General features: G+C 42.6%; 1 protein-coding gene across 1 annotated transcript in view; it reads right to left on the bottom strand.

Annotated features, from left to right (window-relative positions):
- LOC122790489 overlaps positions 1-22,972 on the bottom strand; it is a gene marked incomplete in the record, with an annotated part of 1,159,925 nt that overhangs the window by 7,783 nt on the left and 1,129,170 nt on the right. The window contains 1 exon segment of the mRNA XM_044058037.1: positions 3,516-3,664. Within this exon segment, the coding sequence (XP_043913972.1) occupies positions 3,516-3,664 (149 nt within the window).

Here is a 22,972-nt window from a genome sequence, read left to right as displayed (position 1 = left end):
TTGTCCTGGGTTATAATGTGCCAATTTTGAGCAAAAAGTGCTAATTTCCCCCCTAAGGGTGCTGCCAGAAGGTAAGTGCTTGGTGCAGGAAGGGGAAAGTCATTGGGACTGTTTTCTGTATGTTTGCGATTTATCTTCTCCAGCTTTGGAGGTAGAAGCACCCCACAGCTTTGACCTACAAGAACCTTGCGGCTGGGATCTGCCCCAAGGGTGTCGGGATCTGCCCCTTTGAGGTCTGACACAGGAAAGGACCAATTTTTTGTAGGCCAGTGTCTACTAAACCTAGGTGACTGTACTTGTAAAAAATCTTTAACAGTTTGCATAGATTTAGCTTTGTCCTCCATTTTCTTTAACACCTCCTTCTGCCTGAACACCAAAGTATCATTCTGTAAAGGTGCATCTAGTACTTTAACTAACAAGATCAGGCAGATTTTGTTCCTTTAACCAAGCATGCCTTCTAATTACAGAACCTGTAACTGCGACCCTGCAGGAGGTCTCCAAAGAATCAAACCCACATTGCAAAGTATGCTTTCCAACTTGTTCAGCTGCATGCAATAAATCCTGCATTTCCTTGTTTTCTGCACATTCAGAGTTTAACATCATTTTCTGTTTAAGCAATGCCATGACATACATGTTGCTGATACTTGAGCATATGAACTTGACAGTTTAAGGCCCTTATAGCCAAAGTTGCAGATGTGTAAACCTTTCCCCCCCATCTATCCAGTGCCCTTGAATCTCTGTCAGAGGGGGCTGTTTTTTTTTTGCTGTCGAGGCCTTAACTCCCTTTGGACCCAGCAAAATAGTTTCTGGGTTTGCAGCAGGGTTCTTAAAAAGAAATTTATGTGAGTCTGGAACCCTGTAATATCTGTCAGGCTTAACAGGAGCTGGGGGTAAGGAGTCAGGGGACTCCTAAAACACATCTACAATGTCTAACACAGGAGGAATGGATAGAGGCCTGTGCTATGGTAGTAAAAGGAAATCCCTGAGCCTTTTTTTAGATTCTGAAAAATCTTGGCTTTCCAAGTGAAAATGCTCCCTCATGGTATACAAGGTTTCCCCAAAGGAGTAGTCCTCAGGAGGAGATGCTGAAGGAATAGATTCTTCAGCATCAGAATCCTCATAGGGGGGTAAAGAATATCCCTGATCAGAAGAGGAATCAGAAGAAACAGAAACCTGAACTGAAGAGTCAATGTCTTGCCTAGGCCTCTATCAGGAGGGGGATGGGAATGGTCTTCGGCCATTTTGATAATCTGTTTTTTTGGACATAGAGGCCTGTACATGTGTCTCTTGAGTTTGTTTCTTTGCTTTAGAAGTTGCTTTAGTCTTTGCCTTTGAAGCTGAAGTTGTTTTAATGTAAAGATGTTTAGGTCTGAATATACCCTCAGAAGCAGGTACCTTGTCAGCGGCTCCAGACCCATCTGAGGGATTAGCGTCCGAGGCTCCAATACCTTGAGTATCCAAGTGGCATGGCCGACTCCACATGGGAGTCGGTAGCGGCCTGCGACTGTAAAGTAACGGGTGTCAGGGGCTGTGAAAGCGCCTCACTGAGAACCGGCGACTGGCTTAGGAGAAACTTCGTCGGTTTTGGCCCTCGGTTGTTTTTCTCTATCCTTTACTTTGCGTTTTTTGAAAACTCCAGTAGTCAGATGGCCATCCGACATTTCTGGATAATTAAACCAGCTACCAAAATACTTTAAAGCAAAGTTATACCGAAGCTTAATTGTGCGTTGGTTAAATCTAACACAAAACCGACAACCAGTAACGTTGTGATCAGGGCCTAGGCAAGGAATACAGTAAGAATGAAAATCCTTATGAGGTATTTGCTTTCCACAAGAAATACAATTAACTTTTTCTGACATCGGTCTGGAGCAAGAAAAAAGTTTCCCCAATGGGGTACTTAGCTTTATAGAAGACTTCAGATCTGAAACTCAAACTTGAAAATCTCAGGAGTTGGCCGACTGGCACTTGCAAACTGCTTCTACTTCGGGCACCGCGTGGCAAGAAACACTGAAGAAAATGGTGTCTGCTGCTTCTTTTATACCCGTGACGACCTGACGTCAGGGAAGGGGCGACAGCAACCAACACAGGACCCAAGACTTTGGAATTCAGGCCGGCTGAGGGCAACCTGCCAGCAGGATTACCCAAATGTAATGACTGCAACAGTGAAAAATGAAGAACATCTTGTTAAATATTAAAAATAATCCTTTGACAGGGCATTAGACTTCCCACAAGACTGAGGTAAAGAATTCAAAGGTAACCAGAAAAAAATGCTCTGCAGTGTTCTGCAATATAAAAAAGGTCCTCAAACTGAAGTCATCAGAAGAATCTGACTTCTAGATAAGCATTTGTCAGTCACATTCTACTAGGAAATGCATACAAAAAACTAACTCGACAAAATGACCAAATTAAACATCTCACTCCACAAAGCTAAAAAATTAAGACTGGAAAGTCACATGAACAAATGTGGAGCAACCATTGTCTGACAAAAAGAGTGTAAAGGGTGTACATTGCAATATCATACCAGAGCACCATAGGAGTAGCACTTGAGCTCAGATGCTAAAAAAACAAGTCATATAACCACCGTACCCCCTCAGTTAATTTCTCATCTGTACTGTTACAGACAGAACTCTTCCATTACAAAGATACAGACAGGTGAAAGGATACTCAACTGCACTAACTAAAGCACATTGCTGAAGACTCAGTGGTACTTCACTACTGTGTGCGTGTGACTGATTGTGAAGGAACTCGGAGGCTTCTCTGAAAACTGTTTTGGATATGCCTCATTTTGTATATGGCCAGACTGGTCACCCTCATTTGGGGCCAGAGTTATGATCAGAATTTATGCAGCAGTTTTATCTGATCAGTTTAAATAAAAAAGGTAAACTCACTGATGCTACTCCCCCAAAGAGGGTCACAAAAAATAAATGCACACAATAAATGCAGTTTTAAGACAAAACTAAACTTATGAACCAAGGTGCAGTCAAATATTTAAAGCTGTACTTTACCCTTTTCCTGCCCACACCCTATCATATGCTCTCCTGAACAGCTTTGAAGCTTACTTGAATACAACAAATGCAGGAATCCCAGCCTCTGCAAGTCTAGTAGAGAAACACACAAGCTGAATTTCATGCCTAATCAGTTAAAAAAAAAAAAAAAAAAAAAAAAAAACCTCAAATCTATGCTACTATGGTGCAGCAATAAAAATAGCCACATTTAAACAGCTGAAATAAATTGAAACCGCTTTAAACACTACAACCCATTTTGAACCAGTACACTGTTTCACTGTCAGAAAATTTTTCATAATCAATTGCCCTACTGATTTGATTTCAAAGATTTTCTGATAAATGTCTCTGACAGAGGTTGCTTTCCACTCCACTCAGTAAGAATTTGTTTGGTGCTGCAAGCTACTTTTCATATCCAAACTAGCTCCTAACTCGATTCTACTTGAGGTTGGGGGAAGGAGGAGACATGCAAATTACTGGATAGGATACATCTGTAAACAAGACTATCCAGACCTGTAGGCTCTAGCTCTGGGTCGGGGAGTATAACCGCTGTAAAACCGTGCCCGGGAGGTGTAGGATATACTTCGTGCCCGATAACGAGCTCTGGGGAACCCTCGATCTGTCGTGCTTATCCCTGGCCTATTGGTTCTCTTTGGCACCACCTAAGAAAGAAAATAAACACCATGTTAAGTACGCTTTTTAAAACTATTTGTTTAGAACTTCACTGGTAAACAACTTGCAGAGTTTCACAGACAATAACATTTCACTTACGGTAGAAGAGAGAAAAAAAGTTCGTATTGCCATCAACAACTCATGAATTCACATTAAACTGTTAAACTAAATGAACACCTGATTCGGGGTAGGGTAGGGATGGGATAATTTCCCAACAGACGAGATCCTGTGGCACAGCAGTTTCTTATTGGGGTGGTAAAGACAATGTCCTTTTAAGTCCTGTTTTACCACAGTCAGTATACAAAAGGGGGGAGGGAGATGGCAGATAGGTGTGCCATGATCAAACAGTATGCAAGGCCAGCTTTAAGTAGCTCACACACAGAGAACAGTACAAACTCCTGTTTGTACAGGGTCATGTTCTTTAGCTTGACGCAAAACAGAATTATTTTTCCATTTAGATATACATTTCCTGGCAGTAGGCTTCCTTGCCTCATGAAGAACTTTTTGAACTTCAGAAAATTAGCACCTGACAAGGCATCAGAATCCTATCATGCATATATCAGGCAGAGGGATGATAGGTTGGAGTGAAGTGAGCCCTTGGCTGTGCGAGCAAGTACATTCTGTGGGGTGACTTTGTGGTAATAACCCTTGGCTAGGTGGCAGACAAGGAGAAATCAATGCTGCCTTGGCCAAAATGGAGTCACCAGCAAAAAAAACAAGTTATGTACTCACCATAATGTTGCATCCGTGTTGGCCATTTTCATTTTTCCTCAACATATAGGTTTGGATCCAATTTGGCCGCTGTTCCTCTCTTACCCAAAATGATGATCTGCTAGCAGCGATGGTTTCTCTCCGAATGCTACTCCAGCATTACTTAGGAGCTGTAATAGTGCCTTTCCAGCACCAGCTACTTTGTCTGCAGCTGCACAGGACAGTTTGTTTGATTCGTTATTCCAGAGGATGGAATCGCTTTGTGCGAGGCTTGACAAGCTTGATACTCAACAGCAGGATATGAAAAACCTATTCCTGCCTTTTGTTAATAACTCTAAATCTACTCTCGCGGAGAATGCGCCAGGGGGGCGCTGTGCAACCAGCGAATACTCTTGTATCGCCTTCTTTATTGAATGAACGTAGCGAACTTGGCGGCTTGAATTCACCAAATGGTAGGGTGCTTCCTACTATAGTTCCTGACCCTTTGCAACGGCCAGGAACAGGTATTTTACCTAATTTAACAAATACATCTATTGGCAGGCTGGTTCCGACGATTACTTCTGACTCAGTGCAACAGCCACGAACCGGCAATTCACTTATTCCAACGGACTGCTTAGTTGGTGTGGAACAACCATCTAATAGAGGCATAGTCTGTGATTTACAGAGGCAACCTGTCCTTACTGAACGAACGGAGCATGTTAGCAACAATGCATCCAGCGGTTTGCTTGATGGGGCTCCGATACTAGGCAATTGGTTGTCCGAGGACTTCGTGTTTTCTGGATATGGGCAAAGGGCAGCTCGTACGATGCCCAACAACATACCTGATGGTCAAGAGGTAAATAATTTACTAGCGGATAAATTGAAAACATTTGATAAACTTTTACTTAAGCTTAAAAAATTAAAACTGGAAATTTCCTATTTTAATGAATGCATTGCTTGCAATGTTATTCCAAAAGGCCTGAGGCATTTTCAATACCCGACAGGGTTAGTTTTGAATTCTGTTTTTCATAAAGAGTTGATTAACCTCTTTGACCAACAAGGACTGGACCTATTAAAATTAATGATTAAGCACTATTCATTATGGGTGGTACAGTTAAACGAAGAAATCACTGTTTTGGACAATTCTGTCAAATCACATGAGGAATTTAGCAGGTACAAATACGATTACAGCAGATGCTTTAGTAGCATCGATCAGTACCTGACTAAATTAAAGTCTAATAAAGTTAAGAAATTGGAGCAGGATTTGAAGGCGTATGAATTAGGGGTGGCTTATCCACCTCCAGCGCCTTCACAAACATGGAACTTTAACACTGGAAATGTTAATACATTCACTACAGCTAGTGGTAGTGAGGTTCCATCTAACAACATTAGAGAGCTGGATACATTTGGAGATACATCAGTGGATCATGGCGTTAGGAGGAGTGAGAGATTACAGAACCGGAGACAACAACCGGCTCATAATGTTACGCCCATTGGTCAGCAACAGGTTTTTTACAATGCCAACCGTCAGGGGGCCATCCCAAAGCAAAGGAACAATTTACAGCAACCAACCAGGGCGAAACAACAGAAACAGAATTTTCAGAGACAGTAGATACTAGGTGCATTTGTAACCTGGTTCTACCCCTAAATATAGGGGAGGCCCTGGACTGTACAGCCACTGTTGCTCCCAGTATGGAATTATCTTTGAATTCTACCAATAACTCATTGGTGGATGCGGCTAATATCTCGGTTCCTTCCACCAATGAAGCCGTGAGACCGATTATTTCCACTAATCAACTAGGTGACTTTAATATTTTTAATTACTCAACAGTGCCGATTCCGGATGAACTGGCTGACTTCTTATCAAAAGGGCATACTTATGTCCCTCAACAGAAGTTTGATCTAGTTAATACTATTATAGATATTAAAATGTTTGCTCGTAAATTGAATTTTAACCTGTTGTTTGAACCTAACGCCACCAGTAATAATGTTCCACATAACATCAAGGTTCCCAGTATGTTTAATCCGCCTTTACACCCATTAGTGCAAGCTTTTGAGAACAGTTGTGAACTTGATCTGAGATACAGCAATTTGCATTCATTTCCAGGTACCAATGACTTGGGAAAGGTTGAAATGTCATTATTGGAATTTGTTAAGTCACATTCTTTAAGAATTTGTAAGCCTGATAAAAGAGGAGGAGTTGTAGTCTTTGATAAAATCGACTACTTTGATAGGATGCTTGACTTACTTTCAAATGATGCATACTCTATCAGTTCTAGATCTGAAGTTAATAATGCATATCGTAGCATTAAAAACTCTCTAGACGAAATGCTATTTGAGGGTAGACTTGATCAAGACCAACACAAATATCTTACCACTTTATTTCCTAGATTTCCTTGTATCTTTGGTATACCAAAGATACATAAGGACCTCCTCAATCCACCTATGCGTCCTCTAGTCGATGGGCGTGGATCCCCTACATACCCTTGTGCCAAACTAGCAGACACAATTTTACAAAAATATTTGAAAGATGAAGAGCAAATATGTAAAGACTCCTGGTCTTTTCTAGCTAAAATAAACAAAATCATATTCAGTAAAGAGTATAACTTCTTGACAATAGATGTCAAAGATTTATATACGTGTATACCTTTACAGATAGCTATTGACTGGGTAGCCTTTTTTCTTAAAAGCAAGGGTGCCCCACCACATGAAATATCACTTGTTATTGAATTATTGGATATGATCCTATATAATAATTATTTTATATTGGGAGAGAATTTCTACCTCCAAAAAATCGGGGTGGCCATGGGGTCGCCTTGTGGGGCCAGTTTGGCTAATATCGTGATGTCTTACTGGGAAAGGGAGAATGTACTTAATAATTCACCACTAGTGTCCAAGATCAAGTATTACACCCGGTACCTGGATGATATATTCATCCTATTAGAGGGTGGAGAAACTGACAGTCTACTACTACTAGATCAATTTAATAAGTCAACTGATTTTTTATCCTTTACTTCCACTTTTAATACCGAGGCGATAGCTTACCTAGATGTATGGTTGGTGAAAAACGAAGCCCTTAACAAACATGTAGCAAGTATATACAGGAAGCCAACACACTCTAATTCATTCCTTCATTTTAGTAGCTGCCACCCGAGCTACCAAAAAAGGTCAGTAGTTAAGGGCCAGCTCGTACGAGCAGCTCGGATGGTTAGCTTAGATGATGACTTTCTTAAGGAATGTAATTTACTTAAAAACATGTTTTTACATAGAGGCTATCCATCAAACTTGCTGGATAATTTAGTTAAGGAAGTTACTAATAAAAGACTAAGAGGGATGTATCAACCTATACTTAATACCGCCCCAATATGTGAACTTGAGTTTAGGTTAGAACCTGTGGGTGAAGTTAATCCATTTCATCTTAATAATACCAAATTAATTCTTACATACTGCCCTACTAGCAGGTTTATTATGGACATTATCATTAAGAATTGGAATATGTTTCGTTCTAACCATTCAATTCTGAATAAATTGGGTGATAGACCAGAAGTTACATATAGAAGAGGTAAAAATCTGAAAGGTTTATTAGAACAACCAGAGGTGAAATGTAGTCGTACCCCTGGGATGTTCAAATGCCAAAACTGCAACCAGTGTCGGTATATACCTGAATCTAATAGATTTAAGATTAACAACATCAGATTTGACATCCGATGTAGATGCACCTGCAATTCCAGAATGGTGGTTTATTTAGCCTTATGCCAAAAATGCACAGGATTTTATGTTGGCAAAACTGAGCGTAGATTAAGAGACCGGATCTACGAACACCAATATGCAATCAGCAAAGCCAAACAGGAAAATGCCCTTGCTAAGCATATCACCCAGCATGAGGACCACCATTTTAAATATATGGTAATTGATCAGTTGCATGACACCATGAGAGGGGCTCCCTTACATTTACTACTGGAAGCATCAGAATTACGTTGGCAGATTAGATTAAATGCCTACGTTTTACCAGGTCTTAATGAAGGTTGCTCTATTAGCAGCCTCCTTAAATTAAGGAATTTGGCCAGATAAACATGTTTTTAATGTTTTTATATACTTTATGTATTTTATTATTTAGGCAGTATTTGGTCTCCGCTTGAGTGACTAGGTTCAGGATATTTCTTGTTTCCTAGTATTTTAATATTCACACTACCCACAATGTTATTTGATTTAGTGTGACTATTGTGTGTATGTTTTTAAATTTTACACATGGCCATAAGTTTGTTTGATTGGTCCATGATCTTCGAATCAGTATTGTTGTACTATTTAAACTGCCTTTTTAAATTGTGTATTGTCTGAGGAAGTCTGTGTATTATCACAGACGAAAAGCGCTTCATGTAATAAACCTTTTTTGTCCTGTGATCGCTGTGGTTTAACAATTTTTAACCTCATTGCTCTGAATCCGGTCTTTTTTCTCAGTTTGTGCTAGTTTGAATTTAACTTGCAGAGTTTCACAGACAATAACATTTCACTTGCGGTAGAAGAGAGAAAAAAAGTTCGTATTGCCATCAACAACTCATGAATTCACATTAAACTGTTAAACTAAATGAACACCTGATTCGGGGTAGGGTAGGGAAGGGATAATTTCCCGACAGACGAGATCCTGTGGCACAGCAGTTTCTTATTGGGGTGGTAAAGACAATGTCCTTTTAAGTCCTGTTTTACCACAGTCAGTATACAAAAGGGGGGAGGGAGATGGCAGATAGGTGTGCCATGATCAAACAGTATGCAAGGCCAGCTTTAAGTAGCTCACACACAGAGAACAGTACAAACTCCTGTTTGTACAGGGTCATGTTCTTTAGCTTGACGCAAAATAGAATTATTTTTCCATTTAGATATACATTTCCTGGCAGTAGGCTTCCTTGCCTCATGAAGAACTTTTAGAACTTCAGAAAATTAGCACCTGACAAGGCATCAGAATCCTATCATGCATATATCAGGCAGAGGGATGATAGGTTGGAGTGAAGTGATCCCTTGGCTGTGCGAGCAAGTACATTCTGTGGGGTGACTTTGTAGTAATAACCCTTGGCTAGGTGGCAGACAAGGAGAAATCAATGCTGCCTTGGCCAAAATGGAGTCACCAGCAAAAAAAACAAGTTATGTACTCACCATAATGTTGCATCCGTGTTGGCCATTTTCATTTTTCCTCAACATATAGGTTTGGATCCAATTTGGCCGCTGTTCCTCTCTTACCCAAAATGATGTAGTACACCTTCTCCAGATCTTGTTTGCAGCTCCTAAGGTAAGAGACAAGTGTATTTACATACTATATAAAATCACTTTCTGGAATTTAAACTGGTTCCTGCGCACTCTCCTGATGTTCCAGAAGTCAAAGAAACATGGACTGGGGCTGGAGGGAGGGGAAATGAAAAATAAAAATGGACAATACAGATGGAACATTGGAACATTATGGAGAGTACATAACTTCTTTATCTAATGTCAATTTTCATTCATTCCTCTACATATGAGACAGAGTCCCCAGTAGTAAAGATATGAGGGTTAGCCAAGTTGCAGCCACACAAACATCATCCATGAAAGTTCTGGAAAGGAAGGCTGATGAAGTCGCCATGGACGTAGTTGAATGGGCCTTTAAGGGTTTAGGTGGGACCAAACCAAGCGTGTTATATACAGAAAGGAAATACAAAATCAGTCACCCATTTTGATAAAGTTACTTTAGAGACTGGTTGAACCAATTTGGCTTCAGAAAACAAACTGATCAGACTTCTTAAATCTCTCAGATCTCTGCAGATAGAAACAAACCCCTTTACAACAACCTGGACAGCTACCCAACTTACTGTTAGGACCCAGTTAAGTTAAAACTGGTGAGACCACCTCCACAAAGAGGCCAGTCACCAGTGGAGTCCCCCGGGCTCTATGCTAGGTCCATTCCTCTTTGCCATCTATTTCTCCTTTACCAAAAACCAACGTTAAAGGCCTCTGGCTAATCAAGTTCACAGATGATTGCAAACTAGGAGCTGTCAGTGAATCCCACTAGGACAAGAACACCCTTCAGGACGGTTACAAAAATCTTGGAGCCAGAGCCATGCCTTAAAACTCAATATCAAGAAATACATTGCAATACCTTTTGGGAAGTCTGCCACTCCAGCTAATTAAGTCATCAATAAAACACCCTTAAAATGTGATTCACTAGTCAGGGATCTGGAACTCATGTAAGACAGTCACCTAGCATTCAACCAACATGTGACCAAAGTAGTAAGAAAATATTTCTGTTGCTCAACTTTTAAGAAAAGGCATGGCATCTAGGTCCACAGAGGTCATCACACCACTGTACTAGGCTCTCAGACCAGAGTGTAATGTCCCATTCGGTATGTACATGACCAGGCACATGCGACTGGAATATCCACAAAGGTTCCCTACAAAAAGGACTAAACACAATGTCCTATTGCTGATGGTGTCAGAAGCGGCATATCTAAAGGGCATGAAGTTAGAGGCGGCATGGCTAAAACAACTTTAGGCACTTGGTTGGAACTGGTGGAATATACAGCAGTGAATCATACCTATAATGTGCATACTTCACAAAAAAGGTCAGAAACAAATGTCAGATATTAAAACCTGCTCAGCACTATATCTTTTTCGTAAAATATGAAAGGAGGCATACAGAACATTCTAAATGATATTCACATACATAGCCGGCCTTAGGACTCTAGCAGGCGTGCTTTTTCAGTGTTTATTATGTGTAGGTAGACCAGAATGTGGCACTGGAAGGTGTGTTGGAGGCTGCCGTGGAGCCCTTTTGCCTATGGCACTAGTTGACCCAAGGCTGCTCCTATTCACATAAACCTATGTATAGAACTGAAAATATTCAAATTATCATGGAAAATGTTTGAAATAAGTCTGAATTGCATAAAAATAAAACATGGGGAAACTACCACATTTTGGCAAGGCATGTATTTTTCATATTAAGCAAAGACATCCGAGTTATCAGAAGTGTATGAAGTGTTTGCATGTTTGTGCAGTGTTACAGCCATTACACAGCATATTTTACAAAGTACAGTACTTTGAAGAGTTTACTGTGCAGCTGAATGCTATTACAAGCTCATGGAATAGTTTGTTTATACAGAATTAATAGGGCCATATTTCCACTGCGTTTGTGCAGTTTGTAGGCATGGCAGATAGATTTCGAAAACCCAGTGCAGTTGTACTTGACAGTAACACTGCTGAGAAATAGAGCAAGAGTACATTTTCACACAGGCTGCATTTTCTAATAAAGAGGACCATACAAAGGCATTTATTTATTCTACTTAATTTAGCTGGATATGAAGCCATAGAAAGAGAACATTCGCTTGTGTATGCATCGGCCATCTAGACAGGAGAGGGGAAAAACATCATATTGCTGTACAGGCTGAGTCAAGGGAGGACCCCCCCCCCCCCCAAGTGCTTAAAACGTAAACTTAAAGAAATGTCGAACCCCCAGACAAATGCTACAATGGAGAGGCACTTACTTTACACAAAGGATCAAAAGCCTGGTGAAACTTTTGCAGCATATACAACTGACTTGAGAAACTAAGCTAAACTTGCAGATTTGGTGATTTAAGGGAAGAGTTGACAAAGGACAAACTTGTGTGGTACTAAAGATGATGCTGTGAGAAAGACTGCTTCGTGACAGTGATTCAACACTGAGTAAGGCCATTGAGATTTGTCAGATACATGGGCTCACAGAAAAGCATACATCTATGCTTACAAATAAGAGCAGTTCTGGAAGGTACAGTGACTAAGCTTATGTTGATAGTATGCAGCATGTTATTAAAAGAAATGGGCCCAAGCACATGGCAGCAACTGTAGACCCTGCAGCACTCACTGATAAACCCCAGAATTTTCCAGCAAATGCCAGAGTTTGCAAAGTCTCAGTGAAGCATAAAAGAGTGAGTCAGCAAACTCAAAGCATGGACCCAATCTACTTTCTTTGCCAACTGTCAATTACGGTGGAAATCATGAATCTAAAAGGGAAAAATGTTTAGCTTTTGGTCGGCAAGGTCACAGAAGCAATAAGTAGAATAATTTCAAAAGGTTCTGTAAATCAAATAGTCCATATTCTTTTATTAAAAGGGAACATTTTAAGACACGAGTTGATCAATTAGAGAGCTGCAGCCCTACTCTTTATATGGATGGTGCTTCACAAAACAGAAATGCAGTAGATTTAAGGGCAAAGAATGAAGTATTTTGTACTGTCCGGTTAAATGCAAACCCACACAGATCAAAGTTGATATGGGTTCCAAGTGCAATGTTATAGCGGCAGAAACATTTGCTAGAGCATGTCATGGTGAAAGGCTTGATTTGGCAAGGTGTGCAAAGCTTTTTGCTTATGGAGGTGAAGAAATTCAAATCAAAGGCTCAGTAGTGCTTTCATGTTACTCTGCTGGAAGCTACAACTTATTTTATGTGGTCAGGAGGCACGTCCAGTCATTATTAGGACTCAGTTTGAAAACAGGCCTTTCATTTCATAATCCGCCACATTAGCATAAAAGACCACTTCTCATTTTACCCAGCACATTTTATCCACCTATGCTGATCTTTTCAAAGGCAAATTAAAGAAGCTTCCAGTTATATACTCCATGAAGTTAGACCTAGAGATCAGTCCAGTTATTAGGTCAGCACGAAAAGTTCCAATAGCCATGCAGAAAGTACAGTTGTGAACGCTTAGCATAAATGTAGACGCTAAGAGTGCATTCATTGTTGCAGTCATTACATTTGGGTTATCTGCTTGCAGTAGCCCTCAGTCGGCCTGATTATCAAAGTCTTGGATCCTGCATCGGTTGCTGTCTCATCTTCCGTGACGTCAGGTAGTCATGGGTATAAAGCATGCAGCCAACACCATTACATCAGTTTTTCTTGCCCCAGAGGTCAGGTGCCCCCCTAATGGGAAAACAGTTAAATATTCTATATATATATAAATATATACACACACACACACACACACACACACACACACGCAAGGTTATACCTCCAACAGAAAAGTAAATACACCAAAAGGCTTTTAAGCATAGTAAAAGAGAGTACAGGTATAGCCAACAGAAGTCAGGGGGCTGGAGGGAAGGTAAAGTACAGTTTTGTACCTACCATAAATGTAGATGTTCGAGTGCTAATACAGCTGCAGTAATCACAGATGGGTTCTCTGCCGTCAGGCGGGTCCTCGGTCGGCCAAATTCCAAAGTCTAGGTCAGGCGTCGGCTGCTGTCGCTTTCTTTCCTGACGTCAGTGAGGCAGGGGTATACAAGACACAGCAGACGCCATTTTCTTCAGTCTTTCTTGCCCCAGATGTCAGGTGCCCCCACAGTAGGAAGGCAATACATAAATTATATTTATATACATGCAATGCAATATAATCAAAAATCAGTAGTTGCAAGCAAATATACCATAGAAGGATAACCCAATCAGGTTGTATGAAAAGTGGTTAGGCCCTATGCCTTTACCAAGAGGGGAAGGAGGGAGGGTAAACTGTACTGCAGCTGTATTAGCACTCTAACATCTACATTTATGGTAGGTACAAAACTGTACTATGTTCATCGTGCATACAGCTGCAGTAATCACAGATGGGTAGAATCCCAAAGCTACGCACAGGGTGGTAGGCACTAGGTGGAAAGTACAGTTTTGTATCTACCATAAATGTAGATGTCCGAACTGGATAGCATCTGCAGTCATAACAAGTGGGTTGTCCTGTCGTCAGGCAGCCCTGCAGTCGGCCGGATTCCAAAGTCCGGGTCCGGCTTCGGCTGATGTCGCACTCCACCCGTCATCTTTGTTGGTCTTCGGGTATAAAAGCATCAGCCGACGCCATTTTCCTCAGTGTTTCTTGCCCCAGATGCCAGTAGCCCTCTTGCAGGCTAAAATTTGGATAGATGCCAATGTTTCCAAATAGATACAGTAAACACAACAATAACCATGTATGTACATATATACAAACAAATACACCATAAAAGACTCCCCCCCCCAACAGCTAGCTATTAGGAGGGTAAACACCCTAGGAGTACCACAGAGGGGAAGGAGGGAGGGTAATCCTGACTGCAGATGCTATCCAGTTCGGACATCTACATTTATGGTAGGTACAAAACTGTACTATGTCCTTCATGGATGCATCTGCAGTCATAACAAGTGGGTAGAATACCATAGCCAACTAGGGGAGGAGGATAAAAGTAGATTATGGTGTGTTTAGGATCCCTTGCAGTACAGCAGTGGCAAACCCTGCTCGGGATCTGGAATATAGAGGCAAATTATAATGCTTGGCAAATGTATGCACGGAGGTCCAAGTAGCCGCCTCAATAATGTCTTTGGTTGCCACTCCTCGTAAGAAGGCTGTGGTAGTGGCTGTTGCCCTTGTAGAATGAGGTCTTATGTTCTGTGGAATTGGTTTTCCATGGAAGGAGTAACAGAATCGTATGCAATTTCCTATCCATTTGGAGATTGTCTGTTTGGAAATAGCTTTTCCTTCCCTTCCTGTTGCATAGGCTACAAAAAGTTGGTCAGTCTTTCTGCTATTTTTGTTCTGTCCAAGTAGTAGCGTAGCTGTCTATGCACATCCAAGGTATGCAGTATTCTTTCCCTCTGTTTTGTGGGTTGGGAAAGAAGGTAGGTAAGTGGATTGCCTGGTTTAAAGACACTCTGGATACCACCTTGGGCATAAATGTAGGATTAGTCCTCATGGACACTCTATCTTGGTGGAAGATCAGGAAGGGTTGCACTGCCATTAAGGCCTGTAGTTCTGAAACCCTCCTTGCTGAAGTAATTGCCAGTAGGAAAGCAGTTTTCCATGACAGGTGTTGTAGGTCTGCTGTTGCTGCTGGTTCAAAGGGTGATAGTGTTAATTTTTCTAGCACAAAGTTTAAATTCCAAGCTGGTAATGGTGGTTTCCTTGGAGGTTTTACATTCTTGATTCCTCTGAGGAACTGCCTGAGCAAAGGGTGCGAAAAAACAGGTGGATCAAAGCTGTATTCTGCTGAAATAGCTGATGCATGTATCTTGATGGAGGAGTAGGACAGGCCTGAATGAAGAAGTTCGGCCAGATACTCCAGAATGTTAGGTATATCTATGTTTGACACATCTTTTCCTCTTTCCGTACTCCAAATGACAAACCTTTTCCATTTTCCAGCATAGTTCCTTCTTGTTGAAGGTCTGCGTGCTTCAAGAATAATGTCTTTAACTCTTTGGGAAAGTTCTGAATTAGCTGCTGCTATGTGATGTTCCATGCAGTCAGTTGCAACGTTTTTAGGTTTGGATGTATGATGCTGTAGTTGTTCTGAGTTAACATCAAAGGCATCAGGGTATTGGCCACATATTGTTCGAGACATGCTCCTCAGTAGTGGGTACCAGTGCTGTCTTGGCCAGTTTGGAGCTATCAGGATTATCCTTGGACGTTCTTCCTTGATTTTTAGTAGTACCTTGTGTATCAAGGGAAGAGGTGGGAATGCATATGCTGTTAGGCCTTTCCAGTTGAAGGAGAGCGAGTCCACTTTCCATGCTAGTGGGTGGAATGTCCTTGTGCGGAATTTTCTGAGCTGGTGATTGAGAGGTGATGCGAATAGGTCTATCTGTGGCATTCCCCATTTCTTTGAGATGGTCTTGAAAATGTCCGGGTGCAGCTTCGATTCGTGGGCATCCGAAGTGGTTCTGCTTAATATGTCTGCTAGAGTATTGTCTTTCCCGGTACAAATATTGCCTGTAACTGGATGTTGTAGCTGAGTGCCAGGGTCCACAGTTCCAAGGTCATTCTGCATAGGGGGTATGAATGAGTGCCTCCTTGTTTGTTGATGTACCACATGACTGTGGTGTTGTCTGTCCTTATCATCAACTGGCCCTCTTTGAGAAATGGTTTGAACTTTTGGATTGCCAGTTTTACTGCCAGCATTTCTTTTAGATTGATGTGCAGGTGAAGTTGGTCCTGTGTCCACAACCCTTGCACGCGTTTGTCCAGCATGTGGGCCCCCCATCCTAGGTCTGAAGCGTCTGTTGTGATGGTCTGGCTTGCTTGACATCTGCGAAAGGGTAGGCCTGGGTTTGACTGGCATGCCTGAGCCCACCATAGGAACTCCTGTTTTAAGCATGGAATTAGTGGGATTTCTGTTTCTAGACTGTGTCTGTGTTGGGACCATAAATTCTTTAGGTACCACTGTAGTTTCCTCATATGTAGTCTGGCAAATGGAACCAAGATTATGCATGATGCCATGAAGCCCAAGGCCTGCAGAACTTTTCTTGCTGTTAACTTGTTCAGTTTTGTTAGTGCCAAGAAGTAAAGAGGAAGTTCTTTTGTTTTTCTGTAGTCAGGAATGCCATTTGTTTTACTGTGTCCAATTCAGCCCAAGAATGTCCTTGTTTGGGATGGTATCAGCCTTGACTTTTGTAAATTGACTGTGTATCCCAGTGCTTGTAGCAAGTAAATGACCCTTTGTAAATCTGTTGTCAGCTTGCTTTTGTTGTCCCCTTGTAGCAGGCAGTCGTCCAGGTATGGGTAAATTTGAATTCCCTGTAGCCTGCAATGGGCGATTACTGATGCCAGGCATTTTGTGAATACTCTGGGCAGTAGATAAGCCAAAGGGCAATGCTGAGAATTGATAGTGCTCTGATCCTGCAAGAAATCTGAGGTATCTTCTGCAGATTGGTCGAATGGGACGTGCAGGTATGCCTCCTTGAGATCTAGAGTTACCAGCCAAGACTCCTTGCCCAGCATGGGAAGGAGTTGCTGTAGGGTCAGCATTTTGAATTTTGGGACAATGATGTATGTATTTAAGGTGGACAGGTCGAGAATTGGTCTCCAACTTTTTTCCTTTCTTGGAACTAGGAATAACCTGGAATAGAACCCCTTTCCTTGCTCTGCTGTTGGCACTCTTTCCACAGCTCTCATGTTTGCTAACTCCATTATCTGGTATAGAGCCTCTGTTTTTTGATTTGGAGGTAGATTTGGCATTCCTCTTTTGACTGGTAAAGTGTGGAAGTGAAACCGGTAACCTTGATCTATGGTTTGTAAAATCCACTTGTCTTTTGTTATGTAGTGCCAGTTCTTTGAAAATAAGGTTAACTTTCCGCCTAGAGGAGCTGCTATTTGTTCCCTGGTAGGCGGATGTAGGGTTAAGTCACTGTGGTTGTGCTGATGTAGTGGCAGTGGCTGTGTCTGTGCCTCTGTTGTTACCTTGCCACTGTCGTCCTCTATAGGCACCTCCTCTGGATTGGTTTCTGCCTCTGGAACGTCTATTCCTGCCTCTTTGAAATTTTGTGGAGTCAGGAAAGGACCAATTTTTGGCAGGCCAGTTCCTGCTAAACCTTGGGGGTTGAATCTGCAAGAAATCTTTAACAGTTTGAACAGATTTTGCCTTTTCTTCCATTTTCTTCATAACCTGCTGGGCAGGTGTACCAAACAAACTTGTCTTGTCCATAGGAGCATCCAGCAACTTAGCTTTAACATGATCCGGTAAAGCTTGTTCCTTTAGCCATGCATGCCTTCTTATCACTGTGCCAGTCATGGCTGATCTAAATAAAGCCTCCAGTGCATCATAGCCACATTTTAAGGAATGGTTGCTAACCTGTTGTATGTTATTTACCATCTCTAATACATATTTCTTATCAAGAAATTCATCAGTGGTTAGTTTTTTAGTTAACTGATCCAGCATAAACTCTTGGTATTGTATCATGTGAAACTGACAGTTTAAAGCTCCAGCTGAGAGAGTAGCTGAAGTGTAGACCTTTTTACCCCATCTGTCTAATGACCTTGCTTCCCTTTCAGAAGGAATAGGGTTTTTAGCTATGGTCACGGCTACTGCCTTGGGACCCTGGGATATAGTTTCTGGGTCTGCAAGTGGGGCCTTGTAAAGGTGGTGATGAGTATCTGGCACCCTGTAAAATCTGTCTGGTTTGGCAGGGGCTGGGGGTAAAGAATCTGGAGCGACGCAAACATCATTGAAAGCATCATCCACCACAGAGAGAACAGGAGGTATAGCTAAGGGCCTGTGCTGTGGGAGGTGCAGAAAGGTCCTAAGTCTTTTTCTGGAGTCTGAAAAATCCTGTTGCTGCCATTGGAACTGTTCTCGCATGGCATGCAGGGTTTCCCCAAAGGAGAATTCTTCTGGTGGGGAAGCAGCTGGAATGGATTCTTCAGCATCAGAATCTTCAAAATTGGAGAAGGGAGCCTCTGGCTGGTCAGTAATGTCTGATTCATCAGCAGAATCATCAGAAGACACTGGCTCAGGGGGCTCTGCCCTAGGTCTCTTCTCTGGGGGCTGAGAAGCCCTGTCTGGGTGAGATTGAGATCCTCTAATTAAAGAAATTAAATCTTCTGCCAAAATAAGCATTTGAGAACTAGAAGAGGGCCTGGATGTGGGGGGTCTAACAGGCACTGTTTTAGTAGTCTTGGCTGCTTTAGCCCTGGCGAAGGCCTTAATGGACATGGCTGCTGGAGGCCTAGCAGCACCACGTGCTGGGGTAGAGACATCCAAGGGGATGGTGTCTGATAAGTCAACCACCGTAGTGGGTAAAATTTCTGAGGTCGATTCAAGAGTTGTAGCAGGGGCCTCAGTTGTAGGAATAGGTTCAGCTGCACTTTGATCAGTTTTCTCGGTTTCGGCCGAAACCGAGACACTCGCGGTTTGCTTAACCATGGTGTGCGCCGAAACCGCGGACCGCGAGTGTCGGTCTTTTTCTTTGCGTTTTTTGGTAGATTGGGTAGTCGGAGGATCCGACGGCATAATGTACGCAAAATCAGAACCGAAAAACTGTTCTGCAAACTCCGACCGACGCCTAAGCGTTCGTCGGTTGAAAGAAGCACAGGCCGAACAGGCTGCTACATCGTGGGCTGGGCCTAAACAAGGCAGACAGTAAGAGTGGAAATCTTTATGAGGTATTTGTTTCCCACAGGTTAAACAATTGTTAACTTTTTCTGACATCGGCTGAGGCAAGAAAAAGTCCCCAACGGGGTACTTAGCTTTAGAAGTCTTCGAAGTAGTATTCGGTAGAAGTAATCTCTGGATCCGACCGACCGGCACTTGCGAACAGCTTCTGCTTCGGGCGCCACGCGGCAAGAAAGACTGAGGAAAATGGCGTCGGCTGATGCTTTTATACCCGAAGACCAACAAAGATGACGTCGGGTGGAGTGCGGCATCAGCGAGCCGGACCGGACTTTGGAATCCGGCCGACTGCAGGGCTGCCTGACGACAGGACAACCCACTTGTTATGACTGCAGATGCATCCATGAAGGACATCTGGGATGAGCCAGAATGCCCTGCAACACAGCAGTGGCAAAGCCTGCTCTAGTTTTGGAATATAAAGGCAGGTGGTAGTGTTTTGTGAAGGTATGCACAGAACTCCAAGTGGCTGCCTCCAAAATATCTTTGGTAGGTACTCCTCAGAGGAAGGCTGTAGAGGTAGCTGTGGCCCTGGTGGAGTGGGATCTGATGCCTGTAGGGACAGATTTTCCATGATAGGAGTAACAAAACCGTATGCAGTGGCCTATCCATTTTGAAACTGTTTGGTAACTGGCTTCCCTTGAGCTCCTACAGCATAGGACACAAAGTTGTTCTGATTTCCTGAAAGGCTTTGTTCTGTCCAAATAATAACGTAGCTGTCTATAGATGTCTAAGGAGTGTAGCAGCCTTTCCCCTTTGTTTTGAGGATTGGGGTAAAAGGTAGGTAAGTGTATGGCTGGATTTAAAGCTACCCTGGATACCACTTTAGGCATAAATGACGGGTTGGTTCGAAGGGAAACCCTGTCCTGATGGAAGATGAGAAAAGGCTGCACAGCCATGAGGGCTTGTAGTTCCGAAACCCTACGAGCTGAGGTAATGGCCAGAAGGAAAGCTGTTTTCCAGGACAAATATTGCAAATCTGTTGAGGCAGCTGGTTCAAAGGGAGGCAATGTTAATTTTTCTAGAATGTAATTAAGATCCCAGGCTGGCACTGGTCGTTTCCTTAGTGGTCTTACATTCTTAGCCCCTCTGAGGAACTGTCTTAAGAGTGGGTGAGAGAATAAGGGTGGATCCGTGTTGAATTCTGCAGAAATGGCCGAGGCATGGATTTTTATGGAGGAAAATGAAAGTCCACTGTTCAGCAGCTCAGCTAGATACTGTAATACCGGAGGCAAATTCAGTTTTCTAGGGTCCTGGCCTTTTTTCTCATTCCAAGAGCAAAACCGTTTCCATTTTGCGGAGTAAGCCTTTCTAGTAGATGGCCTTCTGGCCTCCAAAATGACATCCTGCACCTCTTTGGGGAGTAGGGTCTGTTGTAGTGTTAAGGAATTTTCCATGCAGCGAGATTGAGTGTTTTCAGCTGACTGTGAAGAGTTTTGTAGCTGTGCTGAGTCAGCAGAAGAGGCATTAGAGTTTGGGGCCAGGGAGGAGCATGTGCTAGGCTCCTCAGGAGTGGGTACCAGTGTTGTCTTGGCCAGTCTGGAGCAATCAGTATTATCTTCGGTCTGTCTGCTTTTGCTTTCAAGAGCACCTTGGGCAGAAGAGGCAGAGGTGGGAAAGTGTAAACTGTCCATGCTGTCCAATTGAATGAAAGGGCTTCCACTCTCCAGGCCTTTGGATGAAAGGTCCTTGAACAAAACTTTTCCAATTGATGATTCCTGTGGGAGGTGAAGAGATCTATGTCTGGCCTCCCCCACGCTTGGATTATCTTTGTAAACACTTGAGGATGCAACTTCCATTCGTGTGGATCTGTCATATTTCTGCTTAGATCGTCTGCCAGCATGTTTTCCAAACCTGGCAAGTACTGTGCTTGAAGTTCGATTTGCCATTACAGAGCCAAGTTCCAAAGTGTCATGGCTAGTCTGCACAGGGGGTATGAATTTGTTCCTCGTTTATGTACCACATTACTGTGGTGTTGTCTGTTCTTATCAATAATTGTCCTGGATGCAGGAGGTCCTTGAAAGCTGTAATTGCATTCATCACTGCTAGCATTTCTTTTTGATTGATGTGAAGGTGCTTTTCCTTTTGGACCATTTGCCCTGAATGCACCTGTCTGTCATGTGCGCCCCCCAGGCGTAATCTGAGGCGTCTGTTGTGATGACTTGATTTGCTTGAGGTTTGCAGAATGGGAGACCTGTGTTTGTTTGACATGCTTGGGCCCACCATAGAAATTCCTTTTGCAAACATGGAATTATTGGTATTATTGTTTCCAAACTGTGGCTGTGTTGAGACCATAGGTTTTTTAGGTACCATTGAAGTTTCCTCATATGCAACTTTGCACATGGGATTAAAAGAATGCAAGATGCCATGAAGCCCAGAGCCTGCAGGATTTTCCTTGCAGTAAGCCTGGTACAATTTGCTAGTATTTTGAAGTACTGAGTTAGTTGCCCCTGTTTTTCTGGCGTAAGATGGGCCATCTGGGTGTTTGTGTTCAAGTTGGCACCCAGGAAAGTTATTTTCTGAGATGGTGTTAGCCTGGATTTCTCTTTGTTGATTGTGTATCCCAGAGAATTCAGTAACCGTGTTGCATAAGCCAGATGTTCCAGAAGTATGTGCTTGCTGTCCGCTTGGATCAGGCAGTCGTCCAAATAAGGGTAAATTTGTATCCCTTGAAGTCTGCAGTAGGCAATTACTGATGCCAGGCATTTCGTGAATACTCTGGGTGCAGTAGAGAAGCCAAAGGGCAATGCAGAGAATTGATAGTGGATTGAACCTGCAAGAAATTTGAGGTATCTTCTGCAGCTTTGTCTGATTGGGACATGCAGGTATGCCTCCTGGAGGTCCAATGTTACCAGCCAAAACTCCTTGCCCAGCATGGGAAGAAGCTGCTGTAATGTGAGCATCTTGAATTTTGGTACGAGTAAGAATGTGTTTAGGATGGATAAGTCCAAAATGGGTCTCCAGTCGGTTCCTTTCCTTGGTACCAGAAATAGCCTGGAATAAAAACCTTGACCTTGTTCGTGAGTAGGTACCTCTTGAGTAGCTTTCATGTCTATGAGCTTTGAAATTTGTAGTTGTGCCTCTGCCCTTTGATTGTGTGGCAGGTTTGGCATGCCTCTCATTTTTGGAAGAGTGTGAAAATGAAATCTGTAGCCTCTGTTTATAACGTCCAGGATCCATTTGTCTGTTGTGACAACATGCCAATTTCTTGTAAATAATGCCAGCTTTCCTCCCAAGGGTGCTACCAGCTGAGACTTGCTTGGCATGGAAAGGAGGAAGTCATTGGGTTTGTTTCCTGTATTGTTGTGCACTGTCTTCGCCACCTCTTGGTGCTGGAGTTTGCCATTGCCTGTCTCTATATGATCCTTGTGATTGTCCTCAGCCCCTTGTGCGCCTTTATTTACCTCTTTGGGGCTTGTCCGTGGCTGGAAAGGACCAGTTTTTAGAAGGCCAATTTCTGCTAAAACGTGGTGGTTGAACCTGTAGAAAAGCTTTGACAGTTTGCATAGATTTGGCTTTTTCTTCCATTTTTCGTAGTATCTCCTCAGCATTAGTACCAAATAGCACATCCTTTTGTAAAGGAGCATCTAGTAGTTTAGCTTTCACATGATCAGGCAAGCTTTGTTCCCTAAGCCATGCATGTCTACGAATGACTGATCCTGTAACAGCAGCTCTACTTGAGGCCTCTAGGGCATCATAGCCACATTGTAAGGTGTATTTACTCAC

Source organism: Protopterus annectens, chromosome 16.part0, assembly GCF_019279795.1.
Source record: "Protopterus annectens isolate FY-2018-M chromosome 16.part0, PAN1.0, whole genome shotgun sequence".
Classification (NCBI taxonomy): Eukaryota; Metazoa; Chordata; order Ceratodontiformes; family Protopteridae; genus Protopterus; species Protopterus annectens.
This window is presented reverse-complemented; position numbering and strand designations above follow the sequence as displayed.